Source organism: Besnoitia besnoiti, chromosome I (assembly GCF_002563875.1).
Source record: "Besnoitia besnoiti strain Bb-Ger1 chromosome I, whole genome shotgun sequence".
NCBI lineage: Eukaryota > Apicomplexa > Conoidasida > Eucoccidiorida > Sarcocystidae > Besnoitia > Besnoitia besnoiti.
In genome coordinates this window covers 3,837,161-3,854,512 of record NC_042356.1, presented here as the reverse complement: position 1 = coordinate 3,854,512, position 17,352 = coordinate 3,837,161, and the positions used below count along the sequence as shown (strand labels likewise).

General features: G+C 55.7%; 4 protein-coding genes across 4 annotated transcripts; 3 read left to right on the top strand and 1 right to left on the bottom strand.

Moving 5' to 3' along the window:
- Nucleotides 1-1,862: 1,862 nt before the first annotated feature.
- BESB_005640 (putative dynein light chain protein) lies at nt 1,863-3,274 on the top strand (the record flags this gene model as incomplete). The annotated part of the gene is made up of 4 exons (XM_029359319.1): nt 1,863-1,922; nt 2,346-2,469; nt 2,862-2,939; nt 3,204-3,274. 4 exons carry the CDS (start codon nt 1,863-1,865, stop codon nt 3,272-3,274), a joined length of 333 nt encoding a protein of 110 aa, XP_029222232.1.
- Nucleotides 3,275-6,575: 3,301 nt separating this feature from the next.
- BESB_005630 (uncharacterized protein) lies at nt 6,576-8,149 on the top strand (the record flags this gene model as incomplete). Its single annotated transcript, XM_029359318.1, has 3 exons — nt 6,576-6,635; nt 6,914-7,007; nt 7,254-8,149. The coding sequence occupies 3 exons, from the start codon at nt 6,576-6,578 to the stop codon at nt 8,147-8,149; spliced, it is 1,050 nt and encodes a 349-aa protein (XP_029222231.1).
- Nucleotides 8,150-8,913: 764 nt separating this feature from the next.
- Nucleotides 8,914-10,290, bottom strand: BESB_005620 (glutaredoxin domain-containing protein; the record flags this gene model as incomplete). Its single annotated transcript, XM_029359317.1, has 2 exons — nt 8,914-9,210; nt 9,607-10,290. The coding sequence occupies 2 exons, from the start codon at nt 10,288-10,290 to the stop codon at nt 8,914-8,916; spliced, it is 981 nt and encodes a 326-aa protein (XP_029222230.1).
- Nucleotides 10,291-12,407: 2,117 nt separating this feature from the next.
- Nucleotides 12,408-17,001, top strand: BESB_005610 (methyltransferase domain-containing protein; the record flags this gene model as incomplete). The annotated part of the gene is made up of 5 exons (XM_029359316.1): nt 12,408-14,030; nt 14,613-14,673; nt 15,105-15,265; nt 15,612-15,667; nt 16,095-17,001. 5 exons carry the CDS (start codon nt 12,408-12,410, stop codon nt 16,999-17,001), a joined length of 2,808 nt encoding a protein of 935 aa, XP_029222229.1.
- Nucleotides 17,002-17,352: the final 351 nt, after the last annotated feature.

Genomic DNA, 17,352 nt, shown 5'->3' with positions numbered 1-17,352 from the left:
CTACCGTTAAATACGATGATCTTATGTGTTCACTCAAATGGGAGCGTTTTATGAGCCGTCATGATGGACGGAGGTAACTGCAGTCGTGCCCAGTGGCCCACAGGACGGTGTCTCGATTCTGGAAGCCGATAAGGACATAGTTACAGTTTCCAAACGCGCGTGGACTAGAAGAGGGGCAGGCTCCAGTAACGTACATAATTCTTGAGAAGCGGCACGAGTGGTTCGGTGCGTGTAAACCGTTACACACACCGAACCATCTACGCTTGCCGTTCAGTATACGATGGAGGTGTACGTCGTGGTCACTACCGCGGCACCGGTGCCATTCCGCCTATTAGAAACCGTGTTTGTGGGAGACGGTGTCGTAGCACTCCAGCTGAAGGCGGCGTCACGACTCATTCCATCCCTTGCCATTGAATATTCGATGAACTAGGAGACAGTTTGAGCTCGATAAACATGCGTCAGCCTGCCTCCCGGTGGGCTAATTGGCTACACTCCGCTCAAGAGAATGACGGTCTATGCGGTTTCACTTCACCCATGAAGAGACCATCTCAACTGTGGTCAGCCCGAATGCGGGTTCACTCGCTTTTGCAGAGCATGTTTTGCCCGCAGTGGCTACGTCCGACCACTCCTAGTACAAGTGTGTAGCGAGGCGGCCCGACGGTTGCTAGAGATGGACGCGTGTGCGCGTTACTTTTGTCTAACGCCGCCGACTATCAGTGTTCGCAAATGGGAGGGTGCCTGCCAAGAACCCGAGCGCCGGGTGTGAACCGACCACATCGATACCAGTCTCTTCGAGCGCAGGCCGCGTTGTGCTACTGGCTTTTAATTAGCATGTGTTTCAGAAGCGTACCGTCTGGGACCCACATCGGGCGTCCAGGCAGTCAACTGTTGTTCAGGTGCATCCCTTATCTCGGTTTCTTGCTGATAATTCCCAAACAAATGGGAAGACTGCGTGGTACATCAGGACAACAGGTCTCCGAATCGGACGGGCCACGTTGCTAGCAACGAAAATCAGTGTATAAAGTATTCTTGTCAGAACCCTTCGAAGGCGATTTTTCGTATCTGTTGACTGGTAATGAGCTAAGGAATGAATGCTATCTCGCAATGCATGCACCCAACCGTGTTTTTTCAAGTTCGCCCCATCAGCTTGGCGCTGCAAGAGGAAGAGCGTTAACGGCACAGAGTCCGAAGGCAGTGGGTTCCAACAGCGTTTGCGCAGTCAATAGGTAAATTGCACCCCATACTTCGCCGATAGTATTAAGGTTCCTCGCTAAGCCCTGAGAGCATAGCTTGGTTTGTTACGCCCTTGGTGGGCGTCATACCACTCTATGAGTCGAGTTCTTGTGTGTAGAACCTGCGTTACACGTTTCTCCGCATCTTTAACATCGTTAGACGAGAGGTCTTCGCCATCCTCCAATATATAAGAAAAGGGCACAACCATGTCGCATGAAGAGGACGAGGTACGGCCAGCTTTACACGTGCTCATCACCTGAATTCCCCCATGCAGAGGAGTGCTCTTTGCGTCTCTTGAAACAAGAAGTTTTTGCTCGCGTCAAAGTAACTTAAGCGGGGCCGTCACCCTCTTCCCAGTCCCAGCTATCCTGGAGCTTCCACCAGACCAAACCTTCTAGCAGAAACCACCTGCTTAACCAGAGTTTCGAGAGAGCCAAACCTGTGAAGTTATTCGACATCGTCTATTTGGGCCTCCGCTCGGACTGCGCTTTCCCGCAGAGCGGAGAATACCATAAACATAGCAGTGACACAAAAAAGTGAAAGATGACCGTCTGTGGCGGGTAATTCCTTAGATCTTTTCTGCCTCACTGGCATCGGCCAACGTGCTTGCGAATTGGTGCTTTTTATTCATGGGACGACTGCAGCAAAGCGACTTCGTCGCCGAGCAAATTCAAGATATTGCACGTCATGTAAGCGATACAGGTACCTTGTTCCGCAGCCTGAACTCTATCGCTTTGCGAAGAATGTGACTGATTTAAAGAGTGGATGAGGGGGGCGTGGGAGGAGGAGGGCGGCAGCTGTCGGCTATCAAACTGTCATCCGTACCACAGAATACAGTTCAATCTAATGACGAAGACGGCCTTCGACAACTGCACAGGACCGCCGGCGTAGCGTAGGCGGTATTTACAGAGGCGGAAAATGTAGTTTGCGAATGCAGTCAACAAGCCCGTTTTGAAAGGCATATGCTACCGCACTCTCGTCGTCAGCGTGTTATCCCATGGTACAGAAGGGGGCGTCTAAACTAAAGTTTTTTTTTGTACATTACTCGATTGGCAGACCATGCGACTACCAGCTCACGAGAACCGCGTTCCAGCAAATCTCCGGTTCTGCAGGCCATTACTCAGTGTCTATCAAGTGTGACCTACAAGAGAGAAAAGGTCAGCTCATGGTGCGCTCAAATTTCAGACGCCTGCCTCAAAGAGCTTGCCAAGCTTAACAAGGCGTTCAAATATATTGGTAAGGAGTAACGGTTCTTGAGCCAAGCCACCCGTTGCACAGTTCTCACACAGTGACAGCTTTTGAGACACCCTTCGCTCCCAGCATGATCAACGTACCAGAAACGCCGACAAGAAGGTCCTGATACAATACGAGGGTCGGACCTCCCAAAAATTATGTGGCATTTGTCTCCAGAGTACTTCACTACCATTCTCCGGTTTAGAGATGAAATAAAATGTGACGTATCATCCCCGTGGTCGGGGAACTGTTGCAGTGCGCGAAACCAGAAGTAGTTTGAGAGTGGAGCGACTCCCGAAACCCTTTCTCCGCCGTCAAAGAACGAAAGGAACCGATGCAAGCATGCTGTTCGTCACTTTCACTAAGGCTTTGCCGATAATGCTCGTGGCGTGCAGTCACGTGCGTCATCATGCAAAAGACTGGCGCAGGCCTGTATACGGCCGCCAGTACTTGCTGGGATGTGAAGACCGACGGTGAGAATGGCTGCACGGTCACAGCACTCCTATGATGAATGGCGTAAATATCTCATCTATGCGTAGAAGGTACCCGAAGCTGACAGCGTGAAGGGCCGGTGTCCGTTCATGAGTTGGATGTGCGTTCGCAGTGCTGCCTTATTACTACGTTCTGTATGCTCCGTCTCATTGGCGACTGGCATTTGCAACAAAATGCATACCTTCTCATCTAGAGCTTCAGAAGCATTCAGAAAATTACCGTCCCTTTGTGCATGTTTCATTCAGGTCTTTGTAGCTTGCAAGTCTCGACGGATAGCATGGACTGCATCATCACTATTTATACACTGCAGATATGAACTCGACGCAAATCATGGACGTCTGCTGGAGGAATACATAATTTGTTTTCGAAGCATGCTAACCGCAGAACGTCGGCTCACAAAAAAATCTCGTGCACCCGCATCTGGCTGTGTTCCCCCGACCTGACGCCTGACCGTCTCCTTGTTTCCCTTAGTCGTGTATTCCGAAAGCGTCTTAGTCCAACAGAGATCCCGGAGGTGCATGCCGGATATGTCCGCGTGACACGAAGCAGCGCAGTAACAGAGGGTACGTGAGCATGCCCTTCCTTTGCACTTCGCTCATCGCCAGCGATGTCAACTGTTGCTTTCCAAACTCGTCAACCGCCAGGGGGTCATCGTCTGTGGTTTTGTGGATAACGGCCGCATGCCAAAACCGCTACGCGCAGCATTTCAGAAACTCTATTTTCGTGCATCCTCGGGTACCTGATTAACTGAAAGGTGGCCAGTGGGGGAGGTGCGAGAACAGCCGCCGCATATCCTGACGGGATGTCTTCCTCTGAAAGTGTGAGTTGGTGCGATCAGTTGGTGCTATCAGTCGTTCTCGCTTAGTCTTTGCATATACCCCAGTCGAGTGATACCGCGCCATACATTTCAAAAGGGCTCTACAGTATGTCGATCTACGGCAGCTCTGTCTTTGATGTTCAACGTAATACTACCGTTGTTGGCAAGAGAGCTCCGCCGTGAAAGATAGTATCTAGGTCTATCTCATGAAACACGCTGACGCTCTTGCGGTGTACACAGAGCGTGGTGTGCTTCAACGGAAACATGACGGAGACACCAGCCAGCTCGTCCCTGCGAACAGTACTGCTTACACTAAAATATCGCCAGGTTTCGATGAGTAATTATCCCAGGGCGGCAAAGGCAATTGATCGCGAGCGATATTCCAGGCAATTCCGAGTGCTGTTGTCAACGGGGCAAGGGCAGGGTTCTATAATACATTCGATGTGCCGCATTTACTCTTGTATGTGGAGGGATCTGGCTATTTAGTATGCTTTACTCCCAAACAGCCAGCACCCTGGGACGAAGTGCACACAGTTGAAGACGGAAAGCATTCAACATCCCATATGAGGCCTCGGGGTTACGTGGATTCTTCGCTCGCCCAGCAGTAGCGGAATAAGCAATTCAAAAGATTAAGAGATGTAAAAGTGTGCATATTTGTCTTAAATCGAGCGCAGTGTGCTTGTGCCACGCGGTGGCTTGCGGTAGCTTCACGCTACGGTCTCTTTTCTGCACAAAGTTGTTCTATGGTGGACATGACTTTGTCGAATGCTCGCCCTGCCGGCGGGCGTGAGCGAAGACGCAAGCACACGCTGCTTCACAGTTCCGAAATTGGAGGGGAACGACTGAGCCTCACCTATACAGAAGTGGCCCCCGGGGGGCAGTGACTTGCGCAGTCGTGCGGATTGGATCAGTGGCCTCTGAGGTTCGTTCATGCACGCTCCTTAGCCGTATCCATACACGCATACCCCCGTGCGTATTATATTCGGCACACTGAACGCGCCGTACACAATATGACCATCAGACTGCACAACAGTCTATCCTTTTCGACACAACCAGAGTCCTGCTGACGCCATGCATGCGCGTGATGTGTGCATCATTGACCAGCGTTATCGTCGCATGGCCCACAACAGCAGGAAGCCTTGCCGAAACTGGGCAGTGGCAGAATGTTTGCAGAGCTTAGTCAAGGATGTGGACGTGGCATGCCGGAGCCCCAGAGCGCCACAGAGAGGGCCAGACAGTGTTCTTTTTCCTGTGCCAGCGGCTGTGCGCCATTTGGCGTTGCCGGCCCGTGGTGTTGGCGGTTAAGCCGTCTAGCCTCTGGAAGAATAGCGGGAAGAAACTCAGCTGCAGGTCTCGAAGCCCCGGCGGGCAGGGCCGATTCACCAGCGGACAGAAGTCGGGGGACCGGTCGTGAGTTCCTCTTCCGCATGTTGACAGAAAACTGCAACTGCTGACACAGAATTCTCGTGCTTCTTGGCGTGCGCCGTTCTTGCCCGGCAGTATTTTTACCAGAAAAACGTACAAGTCTGTACGATCGCAAAGGCGGCGATAGCATCATCGGGTCTTTGTTCGGCGTAAGCGACACGTGAGCGTTGCCTTTGCAAACCCCCGTGGTCATGATATGCTTCTCCATCGGTCAGACATGAATGCGGTGACAGAACCACGGTTGTGCCACTCTAATGAGGTCTTAGGTGGCCTGAATACAGCGCTGACATAATGGCGGGAACCGCGACTATGGATCCGTGGGATTGCCTTTTAAGCCGGTCATCTTCAGCGGCCCGGAAAACGACGGAGCTTTTCTTATCGCATAAAGGTGGAACCTATCTCAGTGAGAGCTTCGCAACTTTCGAGAATTTACAAGTGCTTTGGTTAAACAACAACAGACTACGCAGTCTGCAAGCGTTAGACCACAGCGTACGTCTCAAAGAACTGTATATAAACGATAACCTCCTCACCACACTGCACGGGCCCGTATCAAAGTGCAAATTCCTTGAAGTCCTTTCGGCAGCCAACAACCAGATCAAAAACCTCTCGTCTCAGCTGGAAGCGCTTCGCCGGCTACGATGTCTCCAGACGGTTGTCCTAGCGGGAAACCCTATTGCCGACGAACCGGATTACCGGTGGGTCAATCGCAGGGTGTCCAAAGTTCTCTGCAGCGCGGAAGTGGCAACAAAGTGCACTGCGACAAGAGATACGGCCGCATTCCTCGGTGCCGACGGTGCTGAGCGTCCGTCATAGACAGACCAGCTGCCACCTTGTCTCGTCCACAGACCATAAGATAATCAGACGCTTGGAGGTAGACCCGCGCGGATGCCACGGATCTGCCGGGACAGTTCTTTGCGGGAGGAAGAGCCGGGCAAAGGTATCGTGCCTGATGCTGCCTCCTGCTGTAGCTAGTCTAACATTACTCGGCAGCCGTGTCAGTGGGCTGGCGTACGGTTTGCAGGCATTAGTACGTGGAAGCAGCCCTTGTGTGTATTGATACAGGGAGCGCATAATATCAAGACTGCCAGCACTTGAGATTTTAGACCATCGTAAGATAACGAATTTGGAGCGGCATCATCCATCTGCGTGCGAAGTTCGTGCCCAGTCGACGGGGCCCCCTGGCTCGCTGTCGGGCCCACGCAGGGCTGGTGTAGAGGACGGCTCCGGGAGATCGTCCTTCGCGCCTCGAAGGGGGTCTCATGTGAGCCTCAGAGCAGGAACTGGAAGCGGCCGTTCTAGTAGCCACCTCCCAGAACGGGCGCTTCCTCGTTCATCAAGCTCGCGTGCAGCGGCGGTCGTGCCATCAGGCACAGATATGCAGAAAGTCAGTGAAGGCCAGACCAGGGAGGATGGCCATCTGCCACAGCCGAAAACGGTAGGCGACAGAAAGGGACGCCGGGGACAAAAAGTGAAGTCTCCAACGCCCCCTCTTCCACAGATGGTTACCATCGTTTTTTGCACAACCATCAGCTACTTAACCATGAAAAACATCACATCCACAGGTGCTCCGGACGGCCCCAGCAGTGCCTGTGCAAAATAACAAAAACTTCACATGACCTGTGATTTCTCTGTCAGTCGCCTCTAACCCTTCTGGTGAAGCTAGAGGGTTTTGTCCCTCCACAGCTTTTTTTCTGCTGCTGTTCGACTCTTCAGCATCCTTCTCGCACGCGGAAGCTCTTTGGCTTTTCGACTCTCGAGTGGGATGTACTGAATAAAGCCCGTATCCTCGAAGCTCGACAGAAAGGCGGTACGCATGACGCCGCCACCTTCCTCCTCGAGGATGAGCTTCTGCGCTCAGCTTCATGTTTCGCCACACGCCAAGCTATTCGAGTGCACGAGCTTCATCCAAGCATCGGGAACGGCCAGGCTCAGACGCGAGTCTGTCCTGGTGCAAGCATACACTCTGGCAACGAATCCGCGTCTGTTCGTGCGGGGCTTCGTGCATTGCATCGTGAATGCGATGTAAATCCACCCGTTGCTTCAACTGCTTCAGCGGCTGTATCTGACACAAGCGCCACTCGTGGCCGTGACTATACTCAGACGGCTTCCGCGAAGTGCGCACCAGCTGCAACTTTGTTGTGCGGTGCCGATGTGGCACCATTTGAAGTATGGGAAGAAGAGAAAGTTCGAGGCGCCTGTCTAGATATGCTATCGCGGGTGGCCCCAGGACAAGAGCGGCGGCGGCCTCCGAACGGTCTTCTCTTCGATATTTCCTTGAACGTACTTCCGTGCCTTGCGGAGTTCTTCGAGAACGACGGACTTGGCATCGGCAAGGTGCCTTTGCGGCTGTCCGCCGATGTTGCGGGGCTCAAGGAAGAGATCGCCAGGAGGGCAGCGGCAACACAACCACACAGAGAAGCTGAGGCGCACCTCCTCACAGCGGTATCTTCTGGGCCGCCGTCCAACCCTAGCGCGAGCAGCAATCGGCCTAGAACGGGAAAGACAAGTGGCGAAGCGCCGCACCCTGCCGCTGGCAACAGGGGCGGCGTTTCTCCAGGAGCAAGCGACAGCACCGGACCGCCGGCACAAGACTCTGCGTGTGCTTCCATTGCGTTAGCTGTGAGCAACGAAAAAGCCGCGGCGGAGCTTTGCCTCCAGAACGCAGGCGCCGCTGCGACACCTTCGGTAGCGGCACTTCTGTCCTCCGAAAGGGAATTGAGTGTGACCCAGGTGATCGAGTGGCTTCTGCATCGACCGTGGGTGAGGCGTGAGGATACCCACGTGAAACACGATGTCGACAAGCTGTACGCCGATGCGCAAGCCCAGCTCGCGCATGGAAAGGATGCCGAGGCCGCCACGACCGCAGCCGCGGTAAGTAGGGCAATGGCTGTCATTTCTTTGACTATTTCTTTGTTGGGACCTGGGGCGAGCCCGCATGTCAGACTATGAGCCGTCAAGATGTGATCTTTCACGTCAGACTCAAGCTTCACGTGAGACGCATACGAGCTGTAGTAGCGCATGCAGTCTGCTCGCAAGGCTTGTGAAATAGAAGGTTACCACAGCCAGAGTAGATTATAAACCATCGGAACTTTGGCCTCACCACCTTTGTACAGATTGTTGTGGATCCTTCGACGCTGACAAACGTCTCAGGCAATCCGACTAGCGCGGATTCTTGAGGGTCGACAAGCCGCCAAGACGGGCGAGGCTGATGAAGGCGACTCCAAACTTAGTAAATTGAAAAAACGTAAAGCGGACTTCTTCTGGTAGAGATGCAGTCTACGATGAGCCCAAGTTGTCAGATCTGGTACTGCTGGAGAGGCGAAAACGCGTCGATTTCAAGACTCGACGATGAATCGAGAAACACATTTCCTTCAGTTGGTTTTTACGTCGCAAGAGCGGTTTCTCCACCATACAACTCTCTTACAACGAGCACCAGAGGCGTTCTCTCTTCGTGCGGTGTCACCGAAGAGCTACAGCGACGTGCTGCATCCGTGATGCGTCTTTGAAGTCTCCATGCAATCGAACAGCCCCCTATTACGTCTCTACATTCCTCTGCAGACACTAGCTAGGGAGGTAACACGTGATAGAAACAACTCATATGGTGCAGTTTTACCTCAGCACGCAGTTGCCGGGGACAAGGAACTTCTGCGTGAGCTCGGCGCGACTCGCGGCGATGCTCTCCCTTCCCGCCTCCCCTTTCTTTTCCATGGTCTTCAGTTGTTTTGCGTCGCGTGTCTCTGCGCCTCGACGAATTTTTTTGCGGCTTCCGCAATCGCTTCGTGCAGTGAGCTATCCCTAAACATCTCTGCAGCGACGTCTGTGCCACCAACGAACTGCTGCTCGATGAATAGCTGGGGGACTGTAGGCCAGTTCGTGTATCGCTTCAAGGCTTCCCGAAGCGGAAGATCTTCCCAGACATCCACAGGGAGGAAAAAGCCTTCCGGGAGACTCCGCGGGAGCGACGACTCTGCCTGCTGGAGACCCGCTAGGGCGGGCACCTCACTTGCAGCCTATCACGGGAACACAAACACAGCGAAAATCTGAGTTTAAGAAACAGAAAGAGGAGAGAAAAGCTGTGAAACTTGGAGAGCCCCGCCTGAATATCAGAATGTCTCCTTCGTGCACACGCACGACGTGTAGAGTGCAGCGGCACAACGCATGCGCCCTTGTTTCTGCGCCCTACCACTCGCCTCGCGTAAGCACAACGTGCTGTACGCAGCGAGGCTATGCAGGAAACGAATAAGCGAAGATAGTCCACTCTAAGGATCGAGGCATTTCCACGCAAAGTCGAGGGGTGGCCTCATTCGCCGCGGTGTCCGCCCTCATGCCAGTAGCAGGGTTCGTGAAGGAGCCGCGCGAGTCATGGTGAACTGAGCTGTCAGGCGTTGGAACTCTCATAGACTTACCAGTTGAAGAATTTCCACAATAGATCGGCTGTAACCGCACCGGGGATCCTCAGGCGTCCCCTTCATGAACACAACAACCGGCGCAGACTTCACGAGTTTCTCCACGCGCGCTCGTAGGCTGTCAGCATCCCCGCTTTGATCCCCTACCGCGCTTGAAGCGGATCCCAGCGAAGTCCGTTGATGCATCGGCTGCCCTGTAGCGCGCTCTACGGCAGCTGCCGTAGAGAAGGAGCGAGAGAACGAAAACGAGGGCGCCAAGGCGGCAGACGGGGCACCATATCCAGAGGAAGGTGCTGAGAAGACAAAAGACAGGGATCCGTGAACTTTATCCGCAGCGGGGGTTCGCCGCAGCTGGGTGAATGCGTTGCGGGGCTCTGAGTCGCGGACACTTCCGACGCGCGGCGCCGGTAACCGACTCGCGGATAAGAGCCGGATTGCAGCCGTTGAGCGAGAAGAATGGAGGGTAGCATTTAAATCCGCGACCCGACTGTCTCCCTGAAGCCCGCAGCTTAGACCAACGAGGGCTGACGCCACGACGGAGCCTCTTCCGCCCTGGTTAGTGGCGTGCTGCTTCTCTGTACGAAGGCCGTCCACTGGTAGGCACGAGAAAGGGAGGCTAGATGCGATCGCGAGAAGGGCAAGCGGCGACACACAGACCGCGTTATGGCGGGCCTTCTGATTCATCTTGACTTGCATTTTGAGAGTTCCAGACGCGGAGAGGGGGGAAGCGGGAGGGAGGGGAAGGGCTAAGCAAGTAAGAGGACGACGCCGACATCTAGTCTCGATACCAGCGAGACGGGCGCGGTCTGCTGCCTTGTCATCAGACTCGCAAAGCACGTCTCCTCTTTGCTTCATATGCGTTGAAGCATGCTGCCTTCTGTTTGCGGGTCCATGCGCAGCTCCCAGGGTATACTCGACTCGCACACGGGACCTAAGAATTTTTCGGAGCGAGCGCTGCTGGGAGCTGCCCGGGCACACGGGTTTCCGGGCTGCGGTAGCGGCGCGTTCCGTTGCGCGACTGGTACGCTCATGTATTTGTCTGCTAGCTTACAGTATCGCAGGGAGCTTCGCAGTCACCTCACTACGGAAATCCGGCTCCCGAGGAGGACTGCGAAAAATGCGTACAGACAGACACGTGGCCTTCCTTCGTCCAGCACCAGCCCGCCAGTACGAAGAGTGGGGGCGAAGGGCAACAGACAGAGAGTTGCGGGTGATTCAGGGAACTTTCACGCAGTGAGCCAGTTAACGACGAACTCCGGGATGACCACGGAAGTGTCTGCAAACTAAGCCGAGGTCTGCGGTCCACCCGATAAGATCGACTGGCGCTCGTCTGGCCGTTTCTCAATTCGCACACTCTACCAACGAGACATGCAAGAACAGCATGCCTGAGACGACAACCGGTTCAGATGCGCTTGAGCAGCCGGGCTGATCGACGCTACTATCGCGTCGTGACAGGTTCGATTGAAAGTCGGTTCCGCGCCTTCTTCTGCGGCATTTTCTGAATTTGTGAGGCGTATCCTGCTGGTGTAAGCTAACGTGACACGTACAAACTTTTGCTAGGCGGAAACTGAGCGCGCAAAGAGAGTCGCACTGATCGAACTTCGGCGCCGCCAGCTCGAGTCTCGCGGCGCACACGCGGACGAAACCCGCTTGAACCGTGGCGGGAAGGTCGCTTATGCCAAAGACTATTTCGAGATCTCAACCGGGAATTCGCTGACGGGCCAAGCAGAAGACGGGCTTTATCCATCCGATAGTGTTGCCGCAGTTTTCCTGCCCGCTCAGTTTCGATATGCGACGCTCGCAGTCCGCAGCTCGCAAGAACGCGCTTGCGTTTGCAGAGCTCAACGTGAGTTGCAGCATCCCTTCCATCAAGGAAGACCGATTTGCGCGACTGCGGGAACCGCGTTTCGCATTTCCTCACACGCTCAGCCATGGCAAGCGGCGAATCTGCAGCGACTGAATCCCCCTAGTTGCTCCGACAAGCCAACGTAAAATGTCCGCAGCCTAGTCCGCAACTATTGCAGCGAGGTGTCGAGGTGTTAGTGCTTTCTTTCGGAACCGTAGTTTCGTTGCTTTGTCAGAGTTCCTGCCTACTAGTAAGCGTCTGAACTCTCATGGGGCTGTCAGCGCCTAAGCATGAGCGCTTCAAGGCGGGCGTGACATTCGTCTTTGCGAAAGCTCGGGTTGGGAGTCTGCTGGCGGGAAGTATTGCTATCCCTCTCTGTCGACGTTTTCATCTAGGGAGCCGCCTCGCGTACCCCCTGTTTTGTAAATCGACAATAAACGTTTCCCACAAAAGTGTTTGTGCGTGTGTGTGACGCGCTACTCTGGTGCGCTTGGCTGCTTTCTGATTCTGCGCCGCCTTTCAGGCCTGCGGCGTCGAGATGCCGTGATCTGTTTTCCCTACCCCAGCCGTGACGCCCGCTCTTTACCACGTGGGAGAACTATGCCATCATGACAGCGAATCCCCTCCACAGCGCGTGCGCTCGAAGGCTCGCCGTCTTTTGGTCGTGTGTAGCCGCCCTTCCAGTCAGCACTCAGCCCATCCAACCTAGCTATTCTTTGTGTTCTCCCAAAACGGGTGCCCACAACATTTCAACTGCGTGATAGTATTGCAGCGGACTCGCAAAAACGTCTGGACTCTCGCGTTTCTCAAACATTTACGCTCAGGCTTCCTGAGCGTTGAGCATTTCCTAGCCTGCCCGGCTCCAGGGTTCCTGGCGGCACTCACATTGCGCTTCCCGGTCCGCATCTTCAGTTTCCGTCTGCCGTCTTGGCCCCACTTTTCATTTGCGCCGGTAATGCTGAGTGAACTTCGCTCGCGCCAGGGGGGCCTAAAGAATTTCTTCGCAGCGATGTCGCGGCGCGTGACCTCTGTCGCTTCCTCCATTCCTTTCCAGCGAGATTCGGGACTCGCGGGTGGGGGCTTGCGCATGCCTCTGCGCGTGGAGCGTCCTGCGCAGAATTCGCGGGCTTTGTGCCTTGCTGCCGTCTCTGCGGCCTCCGCCACGACGGAGAAATGCAGTGGCACTACAAGAAGAAGACGCGTGAGAAGCAGCAGCTCCCTCTTGAGACTACGAAATCCCGCGGGCCTGAGTGAAGAAGCTTCAGGCACGTCTGCTGGCTGCTGGGCTGGGCAAGGCCGCAGAGAAGAGCCAAAGACTCCACCGCACCTTTATCCTCACGCCGGCCCCCGCGTGGGCGCTGCATCCTCTTTCCTCGTTTCTGCTTCTCTTGCTGCGCTAGAAACTTGCGCAACGACGGGTTTTCTGCCGCCGCTTGGTCGTGGTTGCCGTCCTGTCTCTGTGTTTCGTGGCTCTGCGTTTTCTCCGCCTTCTTTCTCGGCGTCTTCGTTGCCTCGCGCCTTCTCGACGAGCAGCTGTCGACTGCGGAGGCGGGGCTCGCCGGAGCCGGGCCGCGAGGTAGGCGTCAGCCGCCGGCAGGCTTCCCCTGCTCCTTCGCCACGCGAGTCCGCGGAGTCCTCTTTTCTCTCGTCTTTAGCTGCTTTCTCTCTGCGAAGGCGCCCGCCGGGGATGTCCGAAGGCGGAGCCGCGCCCGCGCCGGCTGCCCTCGAGGAGACGCGCTTCCCACACGAGAGACAGGCAGAGAGACGCGGACCGAGCTGGGAGAAGCCAGGGAAGCCTGGGCGCAGCCTCAGGCCGATCGGCGGCCTCGCCAGCGTCGCCAGTGCGTCGCTTCTATTCGCGTTTGCGTTCCGGAGGTGGGCTGAAGAGCAAGAAGAAAAACGGAAGACTGCATGGTGGAAGACCTCCCGTCCTGCGGCGGCCGAGTCTTCCGCTCCGCCGCCGTCCGCGCCATCTGCATCCTCGCCTGAGCGCCCTTTGCCTCTCCCGCCTCGCCCGCCTCCGGTGGAGCGGCTGGCGCCATCTCTGCCTCCTCAGCTTCCCTGCGGGGACTCTGCTGTGCGTGGGCTCGCGGACACGACTACGGCGGAGAGCGACGCGCCTGAGCGCGCGCCGCTGTCGGGCGAGTCCGACCGACCTTCCGCCTCGAGTTCTTCTTCCAAGCCTCCGTCCCCGTCGGCTGTCGCGGGGCTAGTGTCCACCGTCTTGTCGGTCGCATGCGGCGCCGCACGTCGGGCGCAGGCCGAGGAGGAAGCGCGAAGGCGTCGGGCGATTCAGGAGATGATTTTCGGCACGCCGATGCGTCTCGAGGTCGCGGAAGGAGGCGGAAGCCTGCAGGTCGTCGTGCACGATTGCCGCCCGTTAGCCGCCGCCGAAGCGTCTCTCGCGAGGGACATCTTGGCGGCCGCCGGCGCGATAGGCGAGGGCAGGCCGCCCGACGCGGGAGAACGGCGGGAACGGAGCATCGAAGAAGACGAGGAAGTGCGAGAGGCGATGGACCTCTTCAGGGACACCGAGAAGGAGTTGTGGGAGTCTGCAGCCTTCAGGAAAATCGTGGAGGTGAGAGCAAGGGAATCGAGGGAGTGGGGGGAGGGGGGGGTGGGGAAGGAAGGAGGCCGACGCTCCAAGGCGACTTTCTTTATTCATTGAAGGAGCTAGCTGAACTTGCGTCTTTCAACATCTCGTAGTAATTTGAGATATTTGAAACATATAGATAAATTTGACAAAAGTGTACCATTTCTATGAAATTGAGGAGGTACACAAATTTTTCTCTACTAATGGCCCCGTGGCGGAGCAGCAGGCAGTGCGAGTGCGTATAGTTCCCGGGAAGCACGCAGCGCCGAAACAAAATGAAAGAGGATGAGGCGATGGAGAAGAGCCAGAGAAAGGGCTGGGAGGGCGCTTGAGTGCAGCACTGCAGAAGACGGAGGAGAGGAGGCGCCTGCATGAAAAGCCGCAAAGAAGGAACAGGATAAAACAGGAAGGACAAAGCCGGGGACTCAGCCGTCATCACAGGGGGGCAAACGCATACGGGGTTGAGTTCACAGGAAGCAATGCCGAGCCGAGGTGCGGGCTTCTCGTATGCAATTTCACATAAATATCGGGCGTCACTGCGTTTGCTGCGTTCTGCCGTGACCTCAGGCGTGGCGCCAGGAGCTCTACTGCCGCACAGCTGTCGGCGATGTCCTCGAAATCGGAGTTGGTAAGCCCGGCAAACAGACACAGGCGATTGTTCCAGTCTCTGCTTCCTTCAATGTTTTCATTCAAACGCCCCATGTATATTATTTGAGTGTGTATGTGCATCCATGCGCTTAGTGTGTCTATGGCTTAGCATTCCCAGTATACAAGTGTATTCATAAATATACATATATATCTTCATACGCATTTGTTTGCGTACTTATTGATTGCAAGGTGGTATATATATACATAGGATGGTGTGTCTTTTTACGCGTTTCAGCTGTCATGCCCTTTTATGGAGGTGGTTCGTCGTGCCGCGGTCTCGCTTGTGGGTGCGGCGGTCTGCTGGATAGAAGGCCACGTTAGGTGGGAGGGAGACTCCATCTCAGAGAGCTGCAGCCCCCAGCGGCTTCGCAATTGAGCAAGCGACGCATGCGTTTTTTTTTGCGACTTCAGGCCAGGGCAAGGAGCTGCACAATGCAGAGTGGCGGCAGCTGTGCGCGAGCTACACGGGTCTGGACGTCCGCATCGAGGACGAAGCGAAGAAGGCCGCCGCAGCGGTCGCGGCGCCTCCGCCGTACCGAGGAGGCCTTGCGCTGCCTCTCATTGATCTGATGGTGTGCCTGAAGTCTTAACTGGGCGCCCGTAGACTGCATCCTGAAGACATGTTGTCATCTTCCCGTCAACAGGCACATGCACGTGGTTTCGTATGTATATGTATGTATATATATATATATATACATACGTCACATACATACATAGATACATACATACGTACGAATATATTTATATGTATTTATACATTAATATGCCAAATATATGTATGGCGAAGGCAAATTCTGCGTACCCACGTATGTCCTGCCGGCATGCGAACAGACGTGTGTCTAAGCACGCACTGCAGCTGAAGATTCCTTCTTTTTCCCAATAAAAGTGAACTCCTTTTGTTGTTTTTTCGTTTCACAGGAAGCAGATGCTCACGATCTCCCGCTTTCTTCGGATACATTCGACTCCGTGCTCAGGTGAGACAACTGAAGCCTGACGCAGCGCATGCGCGACTTTCATGCCTCCTTCCTTGCCTGTTCGTTGAAGTGGCGTTCCCGTTTGACGCGCCCGTTCCTCCTTTTCCCCAGCCAGGTGTGCGTGCGCGAAGGGCTGGAGAGTGCTTTCTTCTTTTTCGGTCCTCCGTTGTGATCGATTTCCCCTTTTATAATTCATCTGTCCTGCTCGAGCACGATCCCCGCCTCCGACAGCCCTGTGACTCCTTTCGCCTTTCTTTTCCTCTCTCGCACCGCGCGTAATTGTATCGGTCTCAGATTGCTGAGGCTTTACATTATGACGCTGCATCCTGTTTTTATTTTTGCGACTTTTTCACTCTGCGGCGCGGGTGCGGCTTCATCCAGGCTTTAAGGCGGCCTTCCGGCTCTCGATCTTTTCATGTCTCTTCAGCCATCGGGTACTCTGCTGCGTAAGTTCGCCAGCGACCGTTTTGCACTCGCTCCTCCGCGTGGTTCGCGCTGGCGGGCGCCTGCTACTGTTTGAGCACGGCGCGCTGCACCCGGCCGTCGCCGCGAAGCTCGGCGTCTCTCCGCCAAAGCCGGAGGCCCCCCATTCGCGCCCGCAGCCGGAGACAGCGAGGCTAGTAGGGCGAGGCGAGGCGCGGAAACAGGAGGGCAGGGGGCGCAAAAGCTGCCGCGCGCGCCGCGGGCGGGCGCAGCAGAGGAGCGAAGCCGAAGGAGAAAAGAAGCGCGAACCTGAGGAAGAAGAGGAGGGAGAGACGCGACGCGGCGGGCGCGGACAGAAACGACAGGAGGTGGACTGGGAGAAAGTCTTTCCGTTGCCACCCGCGGAGCTCGCGGGCGTAGTGAGCGCCCTGGAGATGCCTCGGGGCTGCCGCAGCGGGGTCGACAGGCGCCGCGGTCAAGACGAGAGGGGCAGCGTGGGAGGAGACGCGTCGCGCAAAGATCTAAGAACGTGTGCGTGGATCGACGTGCTGGAGGAAGTTCTGCGGCTCAGGCGAGAGCGAGACACCAGAGAAGAAAGGGCACTCGCCTTCCCTTCCGCGCGGCGTCTTTCTAGGGCGACGGCAGGCGACGACGAGGCGTCGCGTCTCTCGAGAGGACAGGTCGCCATTGAAAATGAGGTTGGCGCGCCGATTTCTGGAGAGGAGTCTCAGCACAGCGACCCCGCGCGAGCTGCAGCTGATTGGGGCGTGATTTCGTCTCACGCGTCTCTGGTGCCTTTCGCGGCAGATGGAAAGACGCCGGTCGTCGAGGAGGTTCACATCTTCGTGGCGCCGCGGCCCGAGGTCGAGAGGAGCTGGACTTGCGTGCGCTGTGTCGCGGTCCGATCGTGAGGCGAGAGCCGCGAAAGCAAAACGCAGGCGAAGAGAGACACCGAAACGAAAAAGAAAACGACGGAAGGCGGCCGGAGGACGAAAAAGGCAGCAACGGAGATGCAGAGCCTAGGCTCGAAACCATGAAGGCCACAGCATGAAGAAAAAAGAGAGAAAGAAGGGGATGACAACAAAAGGGATATGAGGCAGAAGTGAAGGTGCTGGAAGGGAGAGGCATCGGCAGGTGAAGAGAGCGAAAGACAAGAACAACGCATAAAAGTCCCGAAGGGGAAAGGGAGGAGGGCAGAGAGGCGACGCACCAGGCGACAGGCCACGAGAGTTGTGTCATGCTGTTGCGGCGCTCCAGCCTGG